General features: G+C 38.5%; 1 protein-coding gene across 2 annotated transcripts in view; it reads left to right on the top strand.

Annotated features, from left to right (window-relative positions):
• The window catches only part of LOC120306619 (protoheme IX farnesyltransferase, mitochondrial), a 123,032-nt gene that overhangs the window by 88,577 nt on the left and 10,602 nt on the right, over positions 1-23,853 (top strand). For both annotated transcript variants that reach the window (XM_039340206.1, XM_039340205.1), the window contains one exon: positions 13,669-13,901. In XM_039340206.1, the coding sequence (XP_039196140.1) occupies positions 13,669-13,901 (233 nt within the window). The remainder of the gene's footprint in view (positions 1-13,668; positions 13,902-23,853) is intronic.

Raw genomic sequence — 23,853 nt, 5'->3', positions numbered from 1 at the left:
CTTTAAACAAGGGACAGCTTACATATTAGCAACTTGGCAAGTCAGGTTTCCACTTTAATTAGGCATTGCTAGCATAGTCATTGCTGCAGAGTTTGCATTCCAGAGACTAAGATACACAAAGAACTGTCTCACCCATTTTATTGGAGTCTACTTGATAAAAATCACAGTTTATATTCTAATAATTTTTGCTGAAAGGGGGCCTATCTGGGTAATGGGATTTGTATATTCATTTCTATGCTAGTTTGCTGTACTTTAAATTTCTAATGATCTGCTCGGGGTCCCTGCACAAATATTTAAAGGGATGAACACCTTTTGTAGAAAAGGTGATAATGTGCTAAAAACAGAAACCATTGAAATCTAAATGTAGGAAAGGTTGAATAGGAAATAGACATCCTGCCCATAATAGATATCCTGCCCATAAAAAATAATATTGAAGGGAGAAGAAGAAACAGTCACAGTATAAAATAATATATGTTGTTACTATTTCTTATACCATCCTTAATTATAGTCCCAGGACAATTAATAACTGAATAATGATGAATATATTCACCGTCATTAGCTGTAATATTATATATTACTGGTTATGATGTTATTATCTAAGAGCAAGTAGGATCAGTATTTTATGGCAAAATCTCCCTCATTTGGACTCCAACCATTCTCTGTTCTCTTTTTCGTTTCTTTCTGTTTTTCTATTTCTTGGCATTCAGTTAAATGACCAATCCCGTTGGACATGGATAGGATATAAATAAGAGGCATGCTATTAATACGTAGTTTATTGTGCAAGTTGTGAATAAGAATTCATGTACATAATTTCATAGGAAGCTAGAGTTATGAGATTGATAGAGTGAAGCCTCAAAGTCCTTTGAAGCAGGTTGTTGCTTTCTCAGAATTATGTTGCCTTATAGAACGAAGTACCCCAACCTTTCCAGCTTTGTGGACCGGCCAGGGGGGGAAGAGACAAATGGAGCGCACGTGCTCGCACAAATGGGGATCCATATGCAGTCGCTCACCTGCTGCTTCTGCAGCCAGTTTTGAAAGGCTCACAGCCCAGAGACTGGGGACCCTTGTTAAAGAAGATCCCTTTTGAATGAGATGATGAGTTGAAACTGACTGCAGGGGATGTTTAGATTACAGGTAGTCCTTAACAACCATTCATTAAAATCATAACGGCACTGAAAAAGTGACTTATGACCGTTTTTCATTCTTATGAGCACTGCAGCATCCCCATGGTCATGTGACCACTTGGCAACTAGCATCTGTTTGTGACAGTTGCAGTGTCCCCGGGGGTCCTGTGATCATCTTGTGACCTTCTGACAAGCAGAATCAATGGCACAGCCAGATTCACTTAATAACCATGTTACTGAATTAACAACTGCAGTGATTCACTTAACAACTGGCAAGACAGTTTATAAAGTGGGGCAAAATTCCGTTAACAACTTCTTGCTTCAGAACAGAAATTTTGGGCTCAATTGTTGTCATAAGTCGAAGACTACCTGCACTGTGTTTCAAACTCTGGGTGATTCTGAATTGTAAATGTTGTTCATAATTTCATCTAAGAGCAACACTAAAATAATGAAAAGCTGGGGCTCCATATGCAGTCGCTCACCTGCTGCTTCTGCAGCCAGTTTTGAAAGGCTCACAGCCCAGAGACTGGGGACCCTTGTTAAAGAAGATCCCTTTTGAATGAGATGATACACAAATGAAACCATAATGAATTTAGGCCTCATTGCATTGATATCATTCTTCTCCTCCCTTTCCAACTGGAAAAAAAAATACATTTGGAAATAAGAATTTAATTTTCTCCAGAATATGTGCTTGAAGGAAAAGAAGGACTTATGGCACTTTTAACATGCTGTTTCTGTTCTCATATCGTATCTTGTAAGTTTAGTGCAATAGAGATTCTCATGAGAACTGCTAAAATAATATAAAAATAAAGTTAAATAAATTGTTCTCTTCATTGTTTTACTTTCTAAATATCTTTTGATTGATTGCCTTGTAATCAGTCACTGTAATTTGATAATTTTATTGCCCTTCTAAATCACAAATAATGTCAGCTTTCTGGGTGTATAAATAAATAGAAACCATTGAAAAATCTATCTAAGAACAGCATGAAAAACAAGAAACAATGATAGCAATGATAATTATAGCAAATTTTTAAAAAATCCAAGTTCAAAAATATAAATGCAAAAATGCAAACATTGAAACTCATAATTTTAAAAAAAGAAATGAAATATTCTTAAAAATGGTTGTAATGTAAAAATTTAGAGAGATGAGGCTATTTTTTGAGAAATAATTGGCTTCTTTAAACCAGGCTGATTTGTTTATAAAGTTGCTAACATCTGTAATTCTGGGCAAAGGAGATGGAACATCTGCAACTGAGATTGGTTAAGATCTGGGAAAACTAATTGCCTTCAGTTTGGTTAAAATGCAGGGTCAATTACATTTTCAAACAACAGCTTATATACTCTCTGACAGCAAAGCTGGGATGTCATATATTATCTGTTTCCTTGTTTAGAGAGAAAGAAATGAATTTACATAGATACGTGATATTTTAATGTAGCCAATACAAATTTCTTTGCAAAGAAAGGGAAGCTGGCAACTTTGGACTAAAAATGCCATGTCAGGAATCCAAGAGATATTTGTTTTTCTCAGCCACAGTTCTGTCAGTTGAATTGGTTTTTAATAGCAGCAATCAAAAGAAGTGGCTTTTAAAAGATGGTTTCTTATAAACATCTACTCTTGATGTAACAGAGTGAAACAGATTACCACTCTTTCCTTTAACCCCCAGAATCCACACAAACTATTCCTGGGGGGGTGGGAAACAATTTAGAGGTGAACAAGTGACAGTGGGAAACAGAAAAAGTCTCAGTCACTATATGAGCAAAGGTGTCTTCATAAAATGTTGGCTATTACTCAGAATTTCTGAATAAAAATTCAAACTGGTTCATTGTTGTAGCCTTTATAATATATTGACTCAGAAATCAGTTGTTAAATGGTAATAAACCTTTTTGTATGGAAAACAGTGATAATGCAATATGTTTGATACATAGCTTACTTTTGATACAAATCAGATAGATAGGTAGGTAAGTAGGTAGGCAGGTAGGCAGGCAGGCAGGCAGACAGACAATGAATAGATACAGATGTACACACACATATTCACATACATGTGTGTATATGTCTGTCTGTCTCTGTGTGTGGGTATATACCTCACTTGTTTCACAGAATTAAAGTGCTGTCATATTTCATATTTCCATATTTGTGAGTAGGTAAATATTGGGGACCTCTATTCATGGTTTTGAAGTCTTTTGGTGCATAGATCCCTGAGACATATAATTTTGCAGTAGAGTAGGGAAGTTAAGAATCAGATTTCCATTTCCCACCACTATTATGCCATTGTTCCAGACTGCTTCTTTGTTGCAATTACTTTAAATCATTGATCAGAGGTAAAATAATGACTTTCATGGAGCTCAAATAGCCCATAGTCTACAAAACATCTTTTTGGGGAATGTTGGCAATGAGAATATTTCTTCTAGCTAATAAGTTTCTGAGAATGAAACAAACGCATTTGCTGTTCTTAGCTACAAGAAAATCTAAAAGCCTATTATAAAATAGAAAAGCTGTAGATTAGCTTTTTCATCTTGTTTTACTCCATGAGGTTATACTTAATGCTTGAAGAAAAATGACACTGCAAGAAGATGATACTTTTATTATGTATTTTTGATTAGCTTAACGTTCTCTAACTTCACATATGAAGCCATGGTGACACAATGGTTAGAATGCAGTACTGCAGCCTACTTCTGCTACTTCTCTGAGGACCCATATTGTTGGGGGCAATATGCTGACTCTGTAAACCGCTTAGAAAGGGCTGTAAAGCATTGTGAAGTGGTATATAAGTCTTAAGTGCTATTGCTATTGCGAAAACAATCTCTCTCTCTCTCTCTCTCTTTCACACACACACACACACACACACACACACACAAAATCCAACTCTTTATAGAGTTGCTATTGTGAGAAAAATAGGAGGAAGGAATATCAGGTATGCTTGCTGCCTTGAGTTATTTATAAAAATAATAAAGGTGGGATTAAAGAACATAATCTAATCTAAAATAATGCTAAATCCTGTAATTTGATTTTTATTAAAAACTGATCTATTAATAAAGCACAAATTGTTGTACACACCGCCCCTGCTCATCTGAAATTTGGAGGTGTTCAATACTACGGTATATTAAAAGAAAAATATAATAAAAAAAAACATATAATTTGGCTCTTCAGTTTTCTTCAGAACTTGAGAAATATATTTCTACAATAATTTCAGTCATTGTTCTACTATGTCTATGCATATACAGAAGTCTATCAAGCATTCATATTATTTAGCTACCACACTATCCAAATGTAACTGAAAGCAGATATTCAATTAATAATTCTTAAAATGTCTTTATTTTTATTCAAAAGCCTTTGTGCATATATACAGTGCAAATTAGCCCTTTTTGTTGAAGATTTTAGCCTTTATTATGCTTCTTTCATCTCAGCCAGATTATTTCAGTATGAGTCAAGAATACTTCAGTTTATCACTGATGAGACTAGATTCCCACATACACTATCAGAGGTATTAGCAGCTCAACTATTCTTCCTTTCTAAGTCTTTGCACATCAAAGACATTTCTGCTTTCTAAACAATTGAAGTTGTTAAACCTTTATCAGGAGATTAAATATTATGATGTTTGTCAAAATTCCTTCCTTAAGTGCTTTTAAGCATAAAGGCCTTTACTTTACTTAATGAGTTTTTCTGGATTCCACTTTATTCCTTAACAAAATAAAGCATCTTGTTAGCTGTTATATTAAGATGAATGTAAATGGGAATGTATTGGCTGTATTGTATGCCATTTTAGCATACAATACCACTATGCCTTAGTAGGGGTGATGCTTCTGAATTGGTTGGTGTATCTTCCTCTCTACAGCTGTCTGATTTAATCAAATATCGGTAATTCTATCACATTTATTTTCCTCAGATTTCTCAGTTTACAGATCATATTCCATACTTACGATAATGGAAACAAAGATCTGCCTGAATATTGGTAATACATGGTAATATAGGGCCATGTATTGAAACCTATGCAGTTGGCATACATTTTTAAAAGTGCAAATGTCAGAATAATATGTTTATAGTCCCAGTCTTTTTGCTTATTAATGAAGTGTTTAAAGTAGGCATATCCGATGAGAAAATTTTCTCCCCTGTTCTTAACCCCGATTAACTTTTAAAATTAGTTGATATACTTTCATTACTGGATTTGTGTGCTATCTCTATAAAGGAGACACTCAGCACTCATAACAATTACAGAAATATATTTTAAAAATATATTGTATTTATTAATCTATCATTTAAACAAAATAAAACAGATCATTCCCAGCCAACTAGAACTTGAGCCAGGAGCTTATTGGAACTGTCCAGTACACAACTGTGAGCAATAAATCCTGGAATTTCAGAGTTAAATTCTCTCCAAAACAGAATAATTTCCCCCCCCCCAAAAAAAAATTCATGTTAATTTTGAAGATTTCTAGAAAGTTCTTTGTCCTGATATCAGTACAAAATATTTGCTAACAGGAAAGGAAACATTACAGTGACAATGGCTATATTCAGTAACTTTGAATATTGTTTTCTATGGAGCCCTTGGTATTTTCTGAGATTAGCGGTTTGCTTGCAGACATTTTATTACCCAACTAGGTAGCATCATCAGTGCAAGAGAGTGTGGCTTGCTTCCTATTTACATACAGTATCATTATACATTATCTCTTCTGTTGGTAATTGTTTTCTTCATATTAGATGAAAGTGAGAAATTAGACTAATAATAATGTATTGATTGCTCAGTCTTGGAGATTTCTCTTTCACTGAAATAAAAGTGCAGCAGCCTAGGATGTTAAAAGTGACCTCTCTTATTTCATAGATTTAAACTTTTCAGCCAAGTTGGGTATTTTTGCATCCTTATGCCAGTGTATACAGAACAATAAAAAATGGATAGATTGTGGCAAAAACAAGTCAGGAATTCATTATTTGCTTTACTCAGTTTCTATTCTCTGAGGTGAAATATTCAGCTAAGCTGCATAATTTTCTTTCAAACATGCATAAAGGACTTTTTGCATTATCTTTACTTTCCTGATTTATATTAAGTCCCGTGTTGTGACGACTGATAAAGTCTACATGTCCAGAAAGCAAAGTCAGCATACTATATAGTTATTTGCATAGGTAAGTAAATAAAGATTTTCAGAAATCCTAGGAGAAGAACTTTGAGATCTTCTCATTCTTTTCCACCCTCACCTAAGACAGCACCATTTCTCATGCTGTAGGCATGTGTGGTGGAGAGGAACCCAAAGCCTCTGGATTGATTGAAGGAGACTTGAGTTCTCAATTAAAACTGTAATTTAGTTTTGCATTTCAATTTTAAAACCAAACAGTCTCCAGTCCTTTTCATGAGTCATGAACCTTTTTGCATGAGTGACTGGAGGAATTAGTGAATATGTATATTAGTATTCTCCCCCTCCCCCTTTCAGTAATGCCTATTTTGTTTGCTTAAATGCGTGCCCTTTTACTTCATTACACTTTGGGTTAATGTAATTTTGTGTCTTTGCAAAGAGCAGATCTGGTGTCAGTTTTCCTGCTCATTCATAAACATTAAAAACCCAGAGAAAGTGCAATAACAGTGTTCTTTCCCTTAAAGGATGTCATTGTTACTTCCTATATGTGCCCACCATCGAAGAAGAGGTGGCTCTAGCAATAAATTACTACTGCTCAGGCTTAGACTATGTTTTCCTTTTAATTGGAAGATATATCTCATTAGTCATGAACAAAATTTCTGATTAAATCCACTAATTGAATGTTAAAACGTATTTGCCTCATTTGTGTTGAACATTCTGGAAGTGCCACCTTTAAGTTGTATTAAACGCCACCTTTAAGTTTCATTAAATGAGAAGCATAATGGACACTTTTTAATAATAATTTAAAGCTTAAGATTGATATATGAATGGCAGTATTTTATGCAGTTGCCAGATAAATCTCCTGTAATTTTGACAGTGCATGAGTTAAATTTATGGGCTTGGGGGTTTTTTTCTCTTTGTTTTCTTTCATTGTAAATAAAAATAATCTTCCATGAAATAAGTATTAGTATGGAGGGGAGGGGTATTTCTTCCATATTAGTTTCACTTTATCATTACTGCTGTGGTATTTTTCAAACCTGAAAATGCTGGTAAATGTGGTTTGCATTATATTACATATAAATATAACTGCCTGAAATGGTATGCGGATCAAGTTAGCATGTGCTTTCAGCACTGAGGAAGTGCCAGGATTCTCATGTTTGTGGTGACTTCTTAATTTGTTACAAATGCTTTCTTCATTATCATTCACCAGTCAGTAGCTTGTTCTGTGGGTGAACACAAGGTAACAGCATACCAAGTCACAAACATGAGGACCCCAAGATGTTAATTAAAGATACGCTTCATACAATTGACCATTGCAGATCTCACAATTGCTGTGGTTGCCCAGCTAATATCTGGTTTGTTCTGTTGTTACAGAGCAGAGCCAGTCAGCTTTTTAATGCACCAAATGTGGTATTCAGGTTTCCACATTTTGGCAGGCCAAGATTGCACTCAAAAAGTGGTCAGGCCCGGAAAAAGAGGCCAGGAATAAATGAGAAAACCTGGCAGGGATATAGCATAAAAAAGAAAGGGGTAGGGGCATAATTTAATACTTACAAAATAAAATACAAGAACAGCATCATTTCTTATAGTAGTTAACCAGGCACTTTTTTATGCAAATGAAATAAAACTTGAGTCAGGGCAAGGACTTTTGATTTGATGTTATCTACTTTTGTAGTCATTTATAATTGCTTTAGGCCATTGAGTAGCTTTTCTTAGCCACAAGGATTGGTGATTCTATTTAAATCAGTGGTTCTCAACCTTTTTAATGCCGCGACCCCCAACCGGTCGTAAATCGAGGACTACTCAACCAGTCGTAAGTCGAGGACTACTCAACTGGTGCAGCACCATTTGCAGAATGGGACTTTTGGTGGGCTCAGCAGGGCAGAGACAGCCTGGACAATTCCTATTGGCTTTGAAAGCCAATAGAATTAGACTCTATTCAAGAGAGTCTATTCTATTGGCTTTCAAAAGCCAATAGAATAAAAGGGAGTAGCACAGCTAAGGAAAAGGGGGGGAAAAATGGCGGACTGCGTTGTTTGGCGACCCCCATGAAATGGTCGTTCGACCCCAAATGGGGTCCCGACCCACAGGTTGAGAACCACTGATTTAAATAAATAAAAGGGTGAGACTACAAATATATAAGTTTGGGTTTCAATTACTATAGATGCTGTCAAAGCGAGACTGTGTATTGTGGAAAGAAAGGTTTGAAAAATCCTGTTCTGTTCTTCTCTTCTGTATTTTTTAGGTTGTTTGCTTGTTTGTTTTTGATGTCTTGCATATTGACTCTTTCAAAAGAATCCATCTGGAAATAGTGTAACATTGTGAGAGAAGAAACAAAAGATTAAAGGAGTTATGTCTTCCAAGTCTGTGTTTATTATCTTAAAGAGCTGCTGTCTTTAGAATAAACAAGATTAATGTTCATAATTTAATTTCTGAAGTATTTTCATTGTTAACCACTGTATAATCAAAAAACATGTCTCTGCTATGCCTTGGTACCTTTTTTCAAATAGAGTTTAGAAGAATGTAGGATATGACATGCTGTGCTTTGAGTAACTAGTAGTACCATGAAGGTTCATTGATGTTCATTGAAACATTATGAAAGTAAATTAAAATAATCTGTTCTATAAAATAATTATCCACTTCTGTTTTCAGCAAGACCTAGTTGTTTGCCTTTTGGCACTGTGGGAATAAGTGGAGATGGTTCAGAGGAATGTCAGAAAAAGCTGTATATGTTTGCTTGAGATTTCCATATTTTATTGATGCAAACTAGCTTTGACTGCCTTTTCCTTATCTTAAGTGTACAGAATATATCCCGTTCATCCTGCATCAAAGATTTGTCATAATTCTTGATTACTATTTTGTTACAATTGGTGATTTAGAAGCAGAATACACCAGCTGGATTATCAGGTTCCAGGCTATGCCTGCAAACAGAAAAATCTGCTTGAGACTTGTCAACTGAACAGATGTTACACTTAGGGAAATGGAACATATTGTACCCTGCGGGGTCTGTCACTGTCACACAAATACTTTTAACAGTGATTGCATTGAATTTGCCAGAGTAAACTTGCTCTTTTTCTCTCTGTCTCTCTACTGTAGACTTTGAACCTGAGTTGAATTTTTTCTTTCTAGAATTAAGTGTTGGATAGTCAGTGTTTTGTGAGAGAAAATGTTCCATCTTATACAAAATGCAGGTATTTATTTCAGGTAGAAAATGTTTCAAGGTTTATATACTGACAGTATAAATAGCTTCTATTATTAAGCTCCACTTGTGAGTGAGTCACCTATTGCTGTATCAAATACATTTGTATATAGTAGCTTTTATGGGAGGGTAAATTTTAACCAGCCCCATCACAGACTATTACCTGTGTTCGTTTAAGAATGTTTCAGTCATAGTGTAATCCTGTGACAGTGTTTTTTCCACACAGAATAATCAGCCCTTCACTGAGATGAATTTGTAAAATGTGGAAAATTATTTATTTTGACCAGTGATCCAAAGCTGTTTAGCCCATTAAAGTAGATGACTTCTGTAACCTCATGGAACCAGAAAAACAATTCTTTTTGACCATTTACATTTCCCTGCTATAAACATGCTCAGGGAGAGTTTAGTGCATATAATTATAAATAAAACATATCAGATTTTTGAAAAATTTTGCCTATTCAGAAGATAAAGATTCTGGTTAACATTGTCTTTTGGATTTAATGTGCATCAGGTGGCATGATACTGTATTTTTACTCTGAGAGAGATTCAAAATAGCAACAGTATGTATATTATACTGTATCATTAATGCCCTTCAAAACCTTCAACACTATTGAAGGTGTGGGTTTTGATTTAGAGATAAATAGATTATAGCATATTAATTGCACTGTAAGGTACTTAAAGAAAGCTACTGTTCAATTGAATGAAATCTTAACTTGCTACTTGATTTCTCAAAAATTATTAGATAAGCATGCTTCTAAGACCTTATTAAGTTTTCATTTATGGAAACAAGTCAGTTGTCATGGCTTATTAATTAATTATCATCAAAGGTGAAAGATAAAGTAATCTTTGAACTAGTATCCAGGTTTTTTTTATTTATTAAATTTATATGCCACCCATCTCACTGTACAAGGCAAAATCTTGATACTTTCATTTCAGGAGAGGATGTCAAATTAAAATATTTTACATGCACAATCATAGAAGCTCTGAGTTTCAGTGGTCCTTTTTTTATACACAATTTTGATAACACCAGGTATTTATTAAGCTGTGTAAGCCCTTTAAATCATTAAAGCTGTCACAACATTTTTCCAAGTGGTTATGCATGCAAAACTAACTTGAGACAGCCAGGACTGGCTTATGACTCCTTATAAGCCTGAAAAAAGATGTGGCTTCTTTAATTATTTAAAGGAAGGTGCTTCATGAATTTTCCTGCTCAGTGTGATGTACCTCTTTTGAGTAATCCTAATTTTGAGGTGTTTTCTTCATCTTTTCTACTCAGTTTCTTCCATGGAATTACATATCTTGTAATTTGGACCAAATGCTATAATTATTAGCCTCTTAGCTTTTATTTAAAATCAAAACATATAGATAAAAAACAATTCCCATAGTTAATTTGCATTTTTTTTAATCTGTTACTTTTCATTGATATCATTCAGGCAGCAAACATGGAACAACCCCATTTTGTCCTCTCAGATTTTTCTGGAGTATGTTAGGGGAAATTGTCCTAAACCAGGGATGTCAAACTTGCAATATCACATGACTTTTTCCTTATTGCCAGAGCTGGGATGGGCGCGGTTCCGGCATGGCGCCTGCAGCCTATAGGCCAGCAGTTTGACACCCTGTCCTAAACTGTCATTGATCTTGATGTTTTAATAGGGATTTGACTCTCAACATTTTACATCAACTCCAGTCATACTACAGCTAAATGATAAAATGCCAAGGGGAAAAACTTGGATTTTGGTACAGTTCTCCCAACAAAATTTGACCACTACAGTATTCTCTTGTCTTTGATTTTGACAATCATCCAAACCTCCCAGCTCAATGTTTGGAAACAGAAGGATCTGCTTAAAGGGGAAGTGCACCTGGTAACAATTAAATTGCAAAAAAATGGTCTAGTGCCTGAGGATCTGGTAACTTTCTTGTGAAGCTACAAAAACAGCTTTTTTCTTCTTCTTTTAAAAAAATTATTCCTGGAATGATCTGTATTATTATTACTATATTGGTGTTTTCAGAATCTAGACACATAACAGCATCCATATATTGAAAAATATTTGGGCAAACCATGAATGCAATGTTGGGTACTGTTTAACTGTCCAGATGTTCAGACTCTTCTTATGAACTCCTAACTAGAAAGGCCAATGGGATGGGAGATGGAAGCTGCTCCATTTGAAGAATCACCCATTGCATACCATTGATTTACAGCAATGTGATTTATTTAATTACATTAAATAAGAATTGTAAAGCACACATAAGAAATCTACACATGTTTGTTGATCAGTGTAGCTGGCCTCATTTAAAGTCTTTTAGGCTCACATAAAGAATTTGGGTAGGGTGTGTGTTAATCTTTAATCTCATACCTCATTTTATAAACTCTTGAAAAAAATATATTTTTATAGGTTGAATCAATTATAAAGTCCAGTGTGAAAAAGACCCGTTACTATTCTGAGAACTAAACAAAGAGGCAAAATCAGTTTCTCTCACTCAGCCTGAAGACTCTCACTTTACTGACATTAAAGAGAGATTTATGATAGCTGCTGGCTTTATTTGTGGAATCTCACTTTGCATAATATCAGTAAATCTTAATGATACCTTGATTAGTATTTGTATATGTTCATGTGTACTGTTAAGATTATTTTGAAAAGATTATTTTCAGAAGCTGCATTACATAACTTGCATTTGCTCTACTGAATTATAAGCAGGAATATAAATCAAAGCATTACATTTGTTTCTCTCATGCAGAGGTTGCAAAGCAGATATTTGGAAATAAACATTTTTTAAAAAAAAAACGAATTCTATGATTTCAGGATAGAATAAATTGAGACAATTTAACTATTAAAAGAAACAATCAGTTTTAACTCTTGTATTTAACGCTTCATGACTAATAATGAACCTTAAGCCCAGTTTCAGCCACAGACACCCACAGTCATTCACCTCTGGAACAATGGTACCAGTCACTCAATGATCACAGCAGCCTTCCTCCCAACCTTAATGTCTGACTGTACAGGACCTATAATCAAGGGAGACAGAATTCCAACAGGGCTATGATCCTATTTACTGTTTTCTGTTTCTACTGTAAGAAGAAAAATTGTTTAATTATTGCTTTTGTGCAGCAAAATATCTGTAAAATCCAGAGCAATAAACAAAAGTGCAGACTGCTTCTTCTTTCTTGTTAGAGTCCTTCCTTCTCTTCAGCCCATTCAGCAAAAATATGATCTTTAACATTTGCTAATGGCTTGAATTGGGGTCAGTTCAGACATCCTGTTGAGGCAGAATTAATCAATCAGTAGGCTTGCCTCCATTTGCAAGTGATGGGTTCACACAATAGAGCTTGTCATATAACAATATTTTGCCATAGTTTACACTGTGGTATCAAATTAGGTCCCTGTTTTTAGTGTTTCACATGTTTTCATTGAAAGCTGTGTATAATTTTCTTGGCTCCAAAGCTTGTGAAAAAAATGTAATAAACATTGCAATCCGCTAAATTAAATTACCAAAATCCACAGTTGGGCTTGTAAAATGGGTCAAATTATGTTTCAGTTTATCAAATTGTTGGCCTGGTCCATTTAATTAAAAGTTAAATTAAAGGCAGATATCTCTTCCTTCTTAGCATTCTAACAAGATTTATGCCGAGCTGGTCCTGGGGTTATTTTGCGATTCTAAATAAACACTATAAATGGTCTGTATGAAACTATAAAAATCCACACCAAATGTTTAGATGTGTTATTAAAAATAATTTCTTCTGTGCTTTTGAGAGTTGACACTGTTATGGCTGGAAGACTAATGAAATCCATAGTTTAGGTTTATAGAGTTTTGATAAATTATTTTTTTTCCAGGGCAGTACATTTTGAGTACAGCTTTCTATAAATGGTTAATTAAAATTTAGTACAGAAAATATGTCTATAACTATGTACAAGCAACATTAGAATTTCAGGATGGATACTTAATGCATGATAATATTTAACGCAAATCACATATATTTCCATCTACCTACTTAATCTGCCTCCAGAGATTCACCATATTTCCCACATTTTCATCGTGCTGTGTAAAAAACAAGGAAGCAAAGTACAGTAAGGATGCAATGTGTTTTGCCTTTCTTTTTCACCTGCCTGTCACTTTTGCTGCTTACTTAGTATACCACCAAAGATATACCCTTCTATAGATGCTCATTGTCATCACTGAACTTAAAAAATATGAAAAGTTTAGGACAAGAAAAAATGCTAATAGATGTTGGTCTTAGATCCTTTACTGATATCTTCCTAATTCTTTGTTCTTGTTTTTAAACAGTCCTCTACTTGCTGTCTCCTTCGGAATCTGCTGTGCAGTTCCAGCAATAACCTTGCTGATCCTTGGAGTAAATCCTCTTATTGGTGCCTTAGGAGCCTTCAACATTTTCTTGTATTCCTGCTGCTATACGCCTCTAAAAAGAATTAGCATTGTGAATACATGGGTAGGAGCTGTGGTTGGTGCCGTTCCGCCAGTCGTGGGTTGGATAGCAGCAACTGGTAGTCTGGATGCAGGTGAGTATAAAGTGAAAATCCATCAGATCATAGAGAGGAATGGGAATTTTAAAAATTCATTTTTTCTTTGGGACTGGCAAAAAGCAACTATACTATGGAAATAAGTGCTTTGTTTCGCAAATAAGACATTCTCTTTTTAATCAACACTTGCTGGAATAGCATTTATATTTTCTAGAATTTACATCTTACATATTGAATTCCATAGCAGTCCCTCCTATATACTGATATATGAATAAAAATCAAGATTATCTTTGTTTCAGATACCCCCAAGCTTATGGTTCTTGGAGAACATACTCAAAGGCATAAGATTGGCATCCCAATCTGATGGTGGAAAAGAGTCTTTAATAAGAATGAGATCACTCCAAGGGAGAGTAAAACACTTTAAAAAATTACTTTAATAATAGGCCGTTATATCCTGGGAAGACTCCAGGCCTGGAGACCATGGACTTTGTAATAGTGGGAAATGCAATAAAATCACAGAAAAATGGGTAACGTGCATATAAACCACATGGTTAGCTTGACTTCTGGTTCAAAGCTCATGGAGTTCATGGTTTATTTTAAAAAGCTTGGAGATAGTACACTGCTAGAGAAGAATAGTATTGATGATTTGAAGAGATTTACAATGTTTATGTGGTCGTGTAAAATTAATCTATCACTGCTAGGTACTGTAAGAAATTGACAGGTATAGCCTGCAAGATAGCTTTCTTTAAATGCTATTTATTTAACACAAATCCTCTTGGCAAGTTACAATTGAGAGGTTTTACCTCATGGATTTGATAAAGGTACCAAGAAAGAAGTGAAATAGATGCTGCCAGATAATTCGTACAACAATATTTGTACAACATCTACACTTGAACCAAAATGGAAGCTGATTGCTATTCCTGAGCAGAAAGATGAGATGGCAGAACAGTTTCGAATTGATCTCTAGAAGAAACCAGGAATTGGGGGTCATGTGGTTTAGAAACAATGATTACCAGAAGGTTAGAATGATTTCCTTGTACCAGAAGTTACGTTTAACCTGTGACTTTCAATAATGCTGTGTTTGGATATGTCAAAAACCAAGCAAGCTATTAATGTGTATCTGTTCTGTGCAATTACCTGTGCCTGATCTCTTCTTGCTTAGCCTTTGCCACCAGCATTTTCACATACCTTGAAATCTTGTTGTCTATTCATTCCTAAGATATAAGCAATCTTTTAATAGCCCAGGGGCTATGCTTAACTTTTTTTTTTTTTTTTTTTTTTGAGGGGCATAATGGCCTGATGGTACAAAACGCATGGAGCCATTTTTTTTCTCTTGAATTGTAGAAAAAAATGAAGAATTCGTTTATATATATATATATATATATATATATATATATATATATATATATATATATATATATATATATATATATATATATATAATAAAATATAAAAATGAACACTAGGGTAATAAAAACTAAGGAAGTTTTTAATAGGTTAAAACTATAAAAGTTTTAAAAAGCGCCAAGCTTTCGCCGTCACCTGCCGGCATCCTCAGGGCTGGCGTGCCAGAGAATGAGAAGGTCTTTTTATAGGCGTGCCGAGGTTTGCACTCGGCTCCTTGATCTTGTTATGGGGCCTGATTGGTTCAGCCGTGTGTAGTTGGCCTGCGCTTTTTTTCTCTTCTTAGTTGTATTTTTATCCTCGTCCGTCTCCAGTTCTCCCAACCTCAGATTAGCTGAATGGCAATTCCAGTTATTTCGGTTGCTTTCATGTTCCGATCTCCCCTCAGGCTTGGGTGGTGGTGGACGTTCCAAGTTCCTTTCTCCACCCCGTTCTGTCCGGTTGCTACTTTTAGAGTCCCATATATTTCCGGTCTCAATGCTTTCGGTTTTAATATGTTTATCATCCTGGTAATCCCGTAAATTGTTACGAGTCTGGTGTAGCGTGGGGGGGTATTCCGCATGGTGGAGGGGTCGTCTCTTGTTCGTTGTCATGCCCAGCTGTCTCGCACGTGTCTTACTCCGAGTGCTCAATCCTGGGGGTGTGTGCACAGCCATCGAGGCGCGTCCCTCCTGGTTACAGTGTTCTTCCTCAGTTCTCCCCTTTTTTACCTTGTTGGAAGCGCTCGCGTATGTTCTATGGGAGTCCTCAGGATCGTCAGGTAGGGGGTATGACAGCTCGATCTCTCGCCCCCTGCCGCTCTCCGACTTTCCTTCCTCCTCTCTAACGGTATGTAGGGGTTCATCATCAACCACCTCCCGTGGTTTGTCCTCGTAGGAGCTGATCGTTCCAGCTGCATGGGGGGGTCTTCTCCTCCTTTCCCGACCAGCTGCGATGTTTCTTTTGGTGTGTGGGCAGGCCATTGCGTTTGGTGATTCCTCCGCATTTCCACCTGCCGTATCTTCCCTCATCTCCTCTTTGTAGCCGGGGGTCCGGACCTTGGTTCCTGTCCCTCCCCTGATCTTCTGGGATTGCGGCAGTCCCGCGGGGATGGTCGAGGTGCCTCGCGTTTGTTTCCCTTCTTTCGAATTGCACCTGATTCGTTGGGCGGTGCGGGTGCTACCCAGATTGTTATCAGGCCGTCGGGGGTGTTGCCGCTGATTATTGGCACTCCATGATCTTAAGGCTAGATAGGATGGGCATAGATCAATGTGCCTATTAATAGACTTACTGTCTGAGAGCCATGCCTCTCTAAGGAGGCGGCCCCCTTTGGTGTTATCATTTGCCAATACACTGACGTCACTAAAGTTAAACTTATGGCCTAGATCCACCATATGGGCCCATATTTGGGAGTGACAGTCTCTCCTTCTCACTGCTAATTCGTGCTCGTGGACCCTGGTCTTAATGCGTTTAGCAGTCTCCCCAGTATAATTACATTGGCAGTCCGTACAGTCAATCCTATAGACGGCTGCTGATCTTTCGGTACTGGGGAGCGGGTCCTTAGGGCGCATTATGGCCGCTCGCAGTGTTTGGTTGGGTCTATGGGCCACCTGTATTTTGTGTGGTGCCAGGATCCTAGCTGTGGCTTCCGATACGTTATGGATATAGGGGAGGGCAATACGTGTGGTGGCTTGAGGCACGGGTTCTTGAGATGCAGGGTTACTCCGGAGTCCAGGTGGTCTCCTGAACTGATTAATGATTTTAACCGGGTAGCCGTTGCCTCTACATATTCGGAAGAGGTGGTTTCTCTCTTCTTTTTTGGCTTTGACGGTGCTGCAGTGTGTCTCCACTCGTTTGAATAGCGTCCTGACACAACTGGCTTTATGGGCCATCGGGTGATTACTCCTAAAGTGGAGAATCCTCTCTGTACACGTTGGTTTTCGGTATACCCTGGTAGCTAGACATCCATCCACCTGGCGCTGCACTAGTACATCCAAAAATGCTAGACTGCCCTGATCTTCTTCCTCCATGGTGAATTGGATGTCCGGGTATACCGAATTCAGGATGCCCATAAATTCAGTTTTGTGTCTTTTCTTAATGACCGCAAACGTATCATCCACATAGCGGGCCCAAAATTTTGGTTGGTATTGGGCCATCGCTATGTGTTCCAGCTGCTGGAGTACCATCTCTGCAACCACACTAGAGATCGGCGACCCCATAGGTGTTCCTTTAATTTGCTCATATATAAACCCCTGGAAGGTGAAGTAGGTGTTAAGACATATTTCCATGAGCTTTACCAAGTCCTCCGTTTGAAGGGAGTCCTGGTGTTGCCCATGGTCTCCTTGGTTAAGCCGGTCTCTTAGGACCTCAACCGCAAGTTTCTGCGGGATGGACGTAAATAAAGAAACTACGTCAAAGGAGACCATGAGCTCATCCTCTTCTACCTTCAGGGTTTTTATTCTATTGAGGAATTCTTCCGCCGATCTTACGGTGGTGTCGCTGTTACTTGCCAAGTGGCCGATGCGAACGCTCAGCCACTTGGCAAGTTCAGAGATGGGGGTACCCCTAAATGCTACAATGGGGCGGAGGGGGACATTGGGCTTATGTATCTTAGGTAAGCCATAGAATCTGGCGAGTGCTGAGTCACCAGGGCGGATCCTTCTCAGCACTTCTTCCCCCATCCTCCCCTTACGTTTGAGGTCATCTAGGAGCTTGTTAGTACGGTTTCTCAAAGTGGTGGAGGGATCTTTACTAACCACTCTATAGGCAGCACCGTCTTGGAGTAAATCCAATGCCTTTCTTACGTATGTCTCTTTGTCTAAAACGACAGTTGCCCTCCCCTTATCGGCTGGGAGGATGACAATGGTGTCATCTTTTCTAAGTTGGCTTAAAGCCACCCTTTCCTCTGCCGATAAAACTTGTCTGTGGCTCATAATTAGGCTCGTGACCTGTTGCCTGATTACATTCTTGGTTTCCTCTCCTATCCCAGTATGGTGTAGGGCGGGCTCTAATGCCGCCACAAAGTCCAGTGTATCCGCATCATTAAGGTTGTGTCCTGCATCTCGTTGCAGTAGGGATAACTGTGGCTGGCTTAACACCCTTGAAGATAGGTTATGCACCACCCCAGGTAAATTGTTATTACAAGACTCACGTATTACAAGGTAGAAGAGGATGAGCTCATGGTCTCCTTTGACGTAGTTTCTTTATTTACGTCCATCCCGCAGAAACTTGCGGTTGAGGTCCTAAGAGACCGGCTTAACCAAGGAGACCATGGGCAACACCAGGACTCCCTTCAAACGGAGGACTTGGTAAAGCTCATGGAAATATGTCTTAACACCTACTTCACCTTCCAGGGGGTTATATATGAGCAAATTAAAGGAACACCTATGGGGTCGCCGATCTCTAGTGTGGTTGCAGAGATGGTACTCCAGCAGCTGGAACACATAGCGATGGCCCAACACCAACCAAAATTTTGGGCCCGCTATGTGGATGATACGTTTGCGGTCATTAAGAAAAGACACAAAACTGAATTTATGGGCATCCTGAATTCGGTATACCCGGACATCCAATTCACCATGGAGGAAGAAGATCAGGGCAGTCTAGCATTTTTGGATGTACTAGTGCAGCGCCAGGTGGATGGATGTCTAGCTACCAGGGTATACCGAAAACCAACGTGTACAGAGAGGATTCTCCACTTTAGGAGTAATCACCCGATGGCCCATAAAGCCAGTTGTGTCAGGACGCTATTCAAACGAGTGGAGACACACTGCAGCACCGTCAAAGCCAAAAAAGAAGAGAGAAACCACCTCTTCCGAATATGTAGAGGCAACGGCTACCCGGTTAAAATCATTAATCAGTTCAGGAGACCACCTGGACTCCGGAGTAACCCTGCATCTCAAGAACCCGTGCCTCAAGCCACCACACGTATTGCCCTCCCCTATATCCATAACGTATCGGAAGCCACAGCTAGGATCCTGGCACCACACAAAATACAGGTGGCCCATAGACCCAACCAAACACTGCGAGCGGCCATAATGCGCCCTAAGGACCCGCTCCCCAGTACCGAAAGATCAGCAGCCGTCTATAGGATTGACTGTACGGACTGCCAATGTAATTATACTGGGGAGACTGCTAAACGCATTAAGACCAGGGTCCACGAGCACGAATTAGCAGTGAGAAGGAGAGACTGTCACTCCCAAATATGGGCCCATATGGTGGATCTAGGCCATAAGTTTAACTTTAGTGACGTCAGTGTATTGGCAAATGATAACACCAAAGGGGGCCGCCTCCTTAGAGAGGCATGGCTCTCAGACAGTAAGTCTATTAATAGGCACATTGATCTATGCCCATCCTATCTAGCCTTAAGATCATGGAGTGCCAATAATCAGCGGCAACACCCCCGACGGCCTGATAACAATCTGGGTAGCACCCGCACCGCCCAACGAATCAGGTGCAATTCGAAAGAAGGGAAACAAACGCGAGGCACCTCGACCATCCCCGCGGGACTGCCGCAATCCCAGAAGATCAGGGGAGGGACAGGAACCAAGGTCCGGACCCCCGGCTACAAAGAGGAGATGAGGGAAGATACGGCAGGTGGAAATGCGGAGGAATCACCAAACGCAATGGCCTGCCCACACACCAAAAGAAACATCGCAGCTGGTCGGGAAAGGAGGAGAAGACCCCCCCCATGCAGCTGGAACGATCAGCTCCTACGAGGACAAACCACGGGAGGTGGTTGATGATGAACCCCTACATACCGTTAGAGAGGAGGAAGGAAAGTCGGAGAGCGGCAGGGGGCGAGAGATCGAGCTGTCATACCCCCTACCTGACGATCCTGAGGACTCCCATAGAACATACGCGAGCGCTTCCAACAAGGTAAAAAAGGGGAGAACTGAGGAAGAACACTGTAACCAGGAGGGACGCGCCTCGATGGCTGTGCACACACCCCCAGGATTGAGCACTCGGAGTAAGACACGTGCGAGACAGCTGGGCATGACAACGAACAAGAGACGACCCCTCCACCATGCGGAATACCCCCCCACGCTACACCAGACTCGTAACAATTTACGGGATTACCAGGATGATAAACATATTAAAACCGAAAGCATTGAGACCGGAAATATATGGGACTCTAAAAGTAGCAACCGGACAGAACGGGGTGGAGAAAGGAACTTGGAACGTCCACCACCACCCAAGCCTGAGGGGAGATCGGAACATGAAAGCAACCGAAATAACTGGAATTGCCATTCAGCTAATCTGAGGTTGGGAGAACTGGAGACGGACGAGGATAAAAATACAACTAAGAAGAGAAAAAAAGTGCAGGCCAACTACATACGGCTGAACCAATCAGGCCCCATAACAAGATCAAGGAGCCGAGCGCAAACCTCGGCACGCCTATAAAAAGACCTTCTCATTCTCTGGCACGCCAGCCCTGAGGATGCCGGCAGGTGACGGCGAAAGCTTGGCGCTTTTTAAAACTTTTATAGTTTTAACCTATTAAAAACTTCCTTAGTTTTTATTACCCTAGTGTTCATTTTTATATTTTATTATGAATATCCCTAGGGTTCACATTTTTAACCTTTTTAATCGCATATATATATAGATAGAGAGAGAGAGAGAGAGAGAGAGAGAGAGAGAGAGAGAGAGAGAGAGAATTTTAGATCTTACAATTGTTTTCCTGATTTTAAAATCTGAGGCCGAAGGTGGCTTCAAGGGTAACCCATCTCTGTCTTTGATATCATGTGAAACCACTGCCTTTTATTAATCTTTCTTGTCTTGTTCCAAGCCAGTCTCATAATGCATGCGCACCAAGGAGTTTACTTGAAAGACAATTTCAAGCAACGGCAAACAGGGAGAGTGTTCAAGTACACCCACAGAGCAACAAAATCCCAGTCCCTAGAGGGTTTACTTGCAAAAAAGGATTCAAAATAGCCAGAATCCAGGTGGTAAGAGCAAAATTATAGTCAGGTCATTGTCCAGATGCCCTGTAGTCTAAATGTAGGTTGTGAGTTGATCTGAGTTCCAAGGGGCAGCTTCACAGGCAACAGGTTGGACAATTCCCTTGATACCTTGGACAATTTAGTTGATACGTCCTTAGATGTCAGCTTGGGGGAGGATGAGCCAATTCCTGGCACATAGGAATTGAATTAATTGATGGCTTTGAATGGCCATCCAGAAGGGATTTGACTTAGGCTCCAGCTGGGGAAAGTTTGCAGTGGCAGACAGCCGGAAACAAGAGGAAGAACTGCCTTCTGCACCTGATCCGAGAGCTCGTAGAACAGAGAAAAGGCAGTAGCAGAGAAGGTTAGCCAGACTACTCGAGAGGAGAAAGCCCTGCCCATCTTGATGGGCTCCACTGGAAGCTGGCTATTTATCACAGCAGACAGATGGCAGCATTACTAGGAACAATGTGTTTGTTTCCTAGCTGTGTGTTTTCTGGTTGTCATGATTCCTGCCTCACTCTGGATTGATTCCATATTTGGAATGGAATCATGCCTTGAAAACTCTAGACTTTTCTTGCCTCTTGTGAGTGGATTTAAGTTTGCCTGGTGAAGTTATTTTGTTTGATAAAATTTCAAGGCTTTGTGGACTATTTAGCCATTGCTCAGTTGACTAACCTTGGTCTGCTCATGGCTGGAGTGAATTGGGACATTTTTCAATTTTAGTAAAGGGAATTGCTGGGGAATATTAATAAACTTACTAAACCACAATTACAGGTGTGTATGTGAGTATGTGTGACTAAGCAGGGCAGCACACATACGCATAACGTTACAGTAGTCAAAGTAGTTGTTTCCAACAGAGGATTTCTGGTGATGATAGCTATTCAGTAGTATCTGCTTCTGATGTAGACAACAAAAGGCAGGACAACCCTGACAGACAAGAAATCATGCAAAATGCTTTTGCGTTCCTTAACCTTCGGCACAATGTACTTTAGGATTGGAGGGAAGTCTTGGATCTAGCCCCTCATCATATTTCCCTGATGGCTAGGCTCTTCCAGAGACTCACATTTGTCCAATACTCTCCAGAAATTCCAGGTGTTCATCTGGTATGTCAGATAGCATGGATGAGAACCTACCGATGACCAGCATTTCATACCACTGAATCTGCCATATAGAAGTCTTTGGAAAGCATCCATGAAAAAAAGAATGGTTTTCACCTTTGTTTTCGCAGGGAACTGCTTTGACTTGCTGAGCTTTGCAAACTCAGCTGTTTGCTCACTTTAAGCATTATTTCAAGACATCTTCCATTAAATAGAAATGTATCCAATCCATGCCAGGTCTGTCTCACATCATTCTTTTATTGTTGTTGGACTTGCAGGCAGTAGCATTCACTCTGGAAGTTGTATTGAATTGCCACTTGCTGACATTCGGTATGCTCTGGGTCTGTTCTATGCAATATAGTAAAAAGTTTTGATTGCATAGATTGCATATTCTCTCATTGTCAGTTTGACATTTATATTTTCTTTATAAATGTTGGAACTCCTGTCAAACATTTAAATGTAAGCAGTATTTCATTATTTATACATAATCTCTAGGATGGGCAGTACAAAATCAATGTAAATAAATACAAAATTACTAATAAATGAAGGGCAGTTCTCAAAACACCTATTTCAGGGCTTCATTTCATAAGAATTCATTCAGAAGTTACTCCATAAGAGAGAAGAAAAAAGGGGGGATTTTTTTTAAAAAAAAATTAATGACAGATTGTGAATACCTTTGTTAGTATGGGCAAGGAGACAGACTTCCATGCCAGATTTCTGGAATCCATTAGTATTTCATCATTAATTAGCATATATAACTTTAAGTAAAAAGGCAGAAATACATTTGTGCATGGTTAAAAATAGAGAAAGTAAAGTTCTTTTACTTAAAAAGTAATTCAACAAGAAAAAGAGAATTAGACAAAAAGAAGTTCAAGATTTTATTGGCACTTGCTGTATTTTATTTTTTATAAGAAGGGGAATTTGTTTATTTGCTTTGTTAAATCTAGCCATTCAGAGTGAATCATCAATTCATTTTTCCTTTGGGCTAGAATTTATTACTAATATACCCTTTTTCTTCTTGATTCATGGCATACTATCTAGTCCTGCTTAGTGGTTCTGCAATTCGATGACTAGAATTGTGTTGTAAATAAGAGAATCTAAAAGCCAATTTCAATTTTGCAAAAAAATAAAATAAAAATTAAAAATGCAATTAATCTAGATAGAAAGGGCTAGTTAAAGATGTTTATATATTCACAAGCCTCTCCAGAAAGTAAAGTTATTTTTTTCAATTTAAAGATAAATTGGGGTCGTTGAAATATAGCACAAGTATTAGTATTTATGAAGAACTTTTCTTTTTTAAATGTTCCTTTTATCTTTTCAACAAAAAAAATACAACATACAAAATTACCGTATTTTCCGGCGTATAAGATGACTTTCTAAACCATGAAAATCTTCTCAAAAGTCGGGGGTCGTCTTATACACCCAGTCGTCTTATACTCCGGAAAATACGCCCAGTCGTCTTATACACCGGAAAATATTCTATTTTATTCCTTTACACATGTGGTTTGGCATACTGCCTCCTTCTCTCTTCTTCACTCTCCTTCACCATCCCAATCCCTTGCCCACCCC

Source organism: Crotalus tigris, unplaced genomic scaffold (assembly GCF_016545835.1).
Source record: "Crotalus tigris isolate CLP2741 ecotype Arizona unplaced genomic scaffold, ASM1654583v1 scf7180000017742.2353718, whole genome shotgun sequence".
NCBI classification, from domain to species: domain Eukaryota; kingdom Metazoa; phylum Chordata; class Lepidosauria; order Squamata; family Viperidae; genus Crotalus; species Crotalus tigris.
This window is presented reverse-complemented; position numbering and strand designations above follow the sequence as displayed.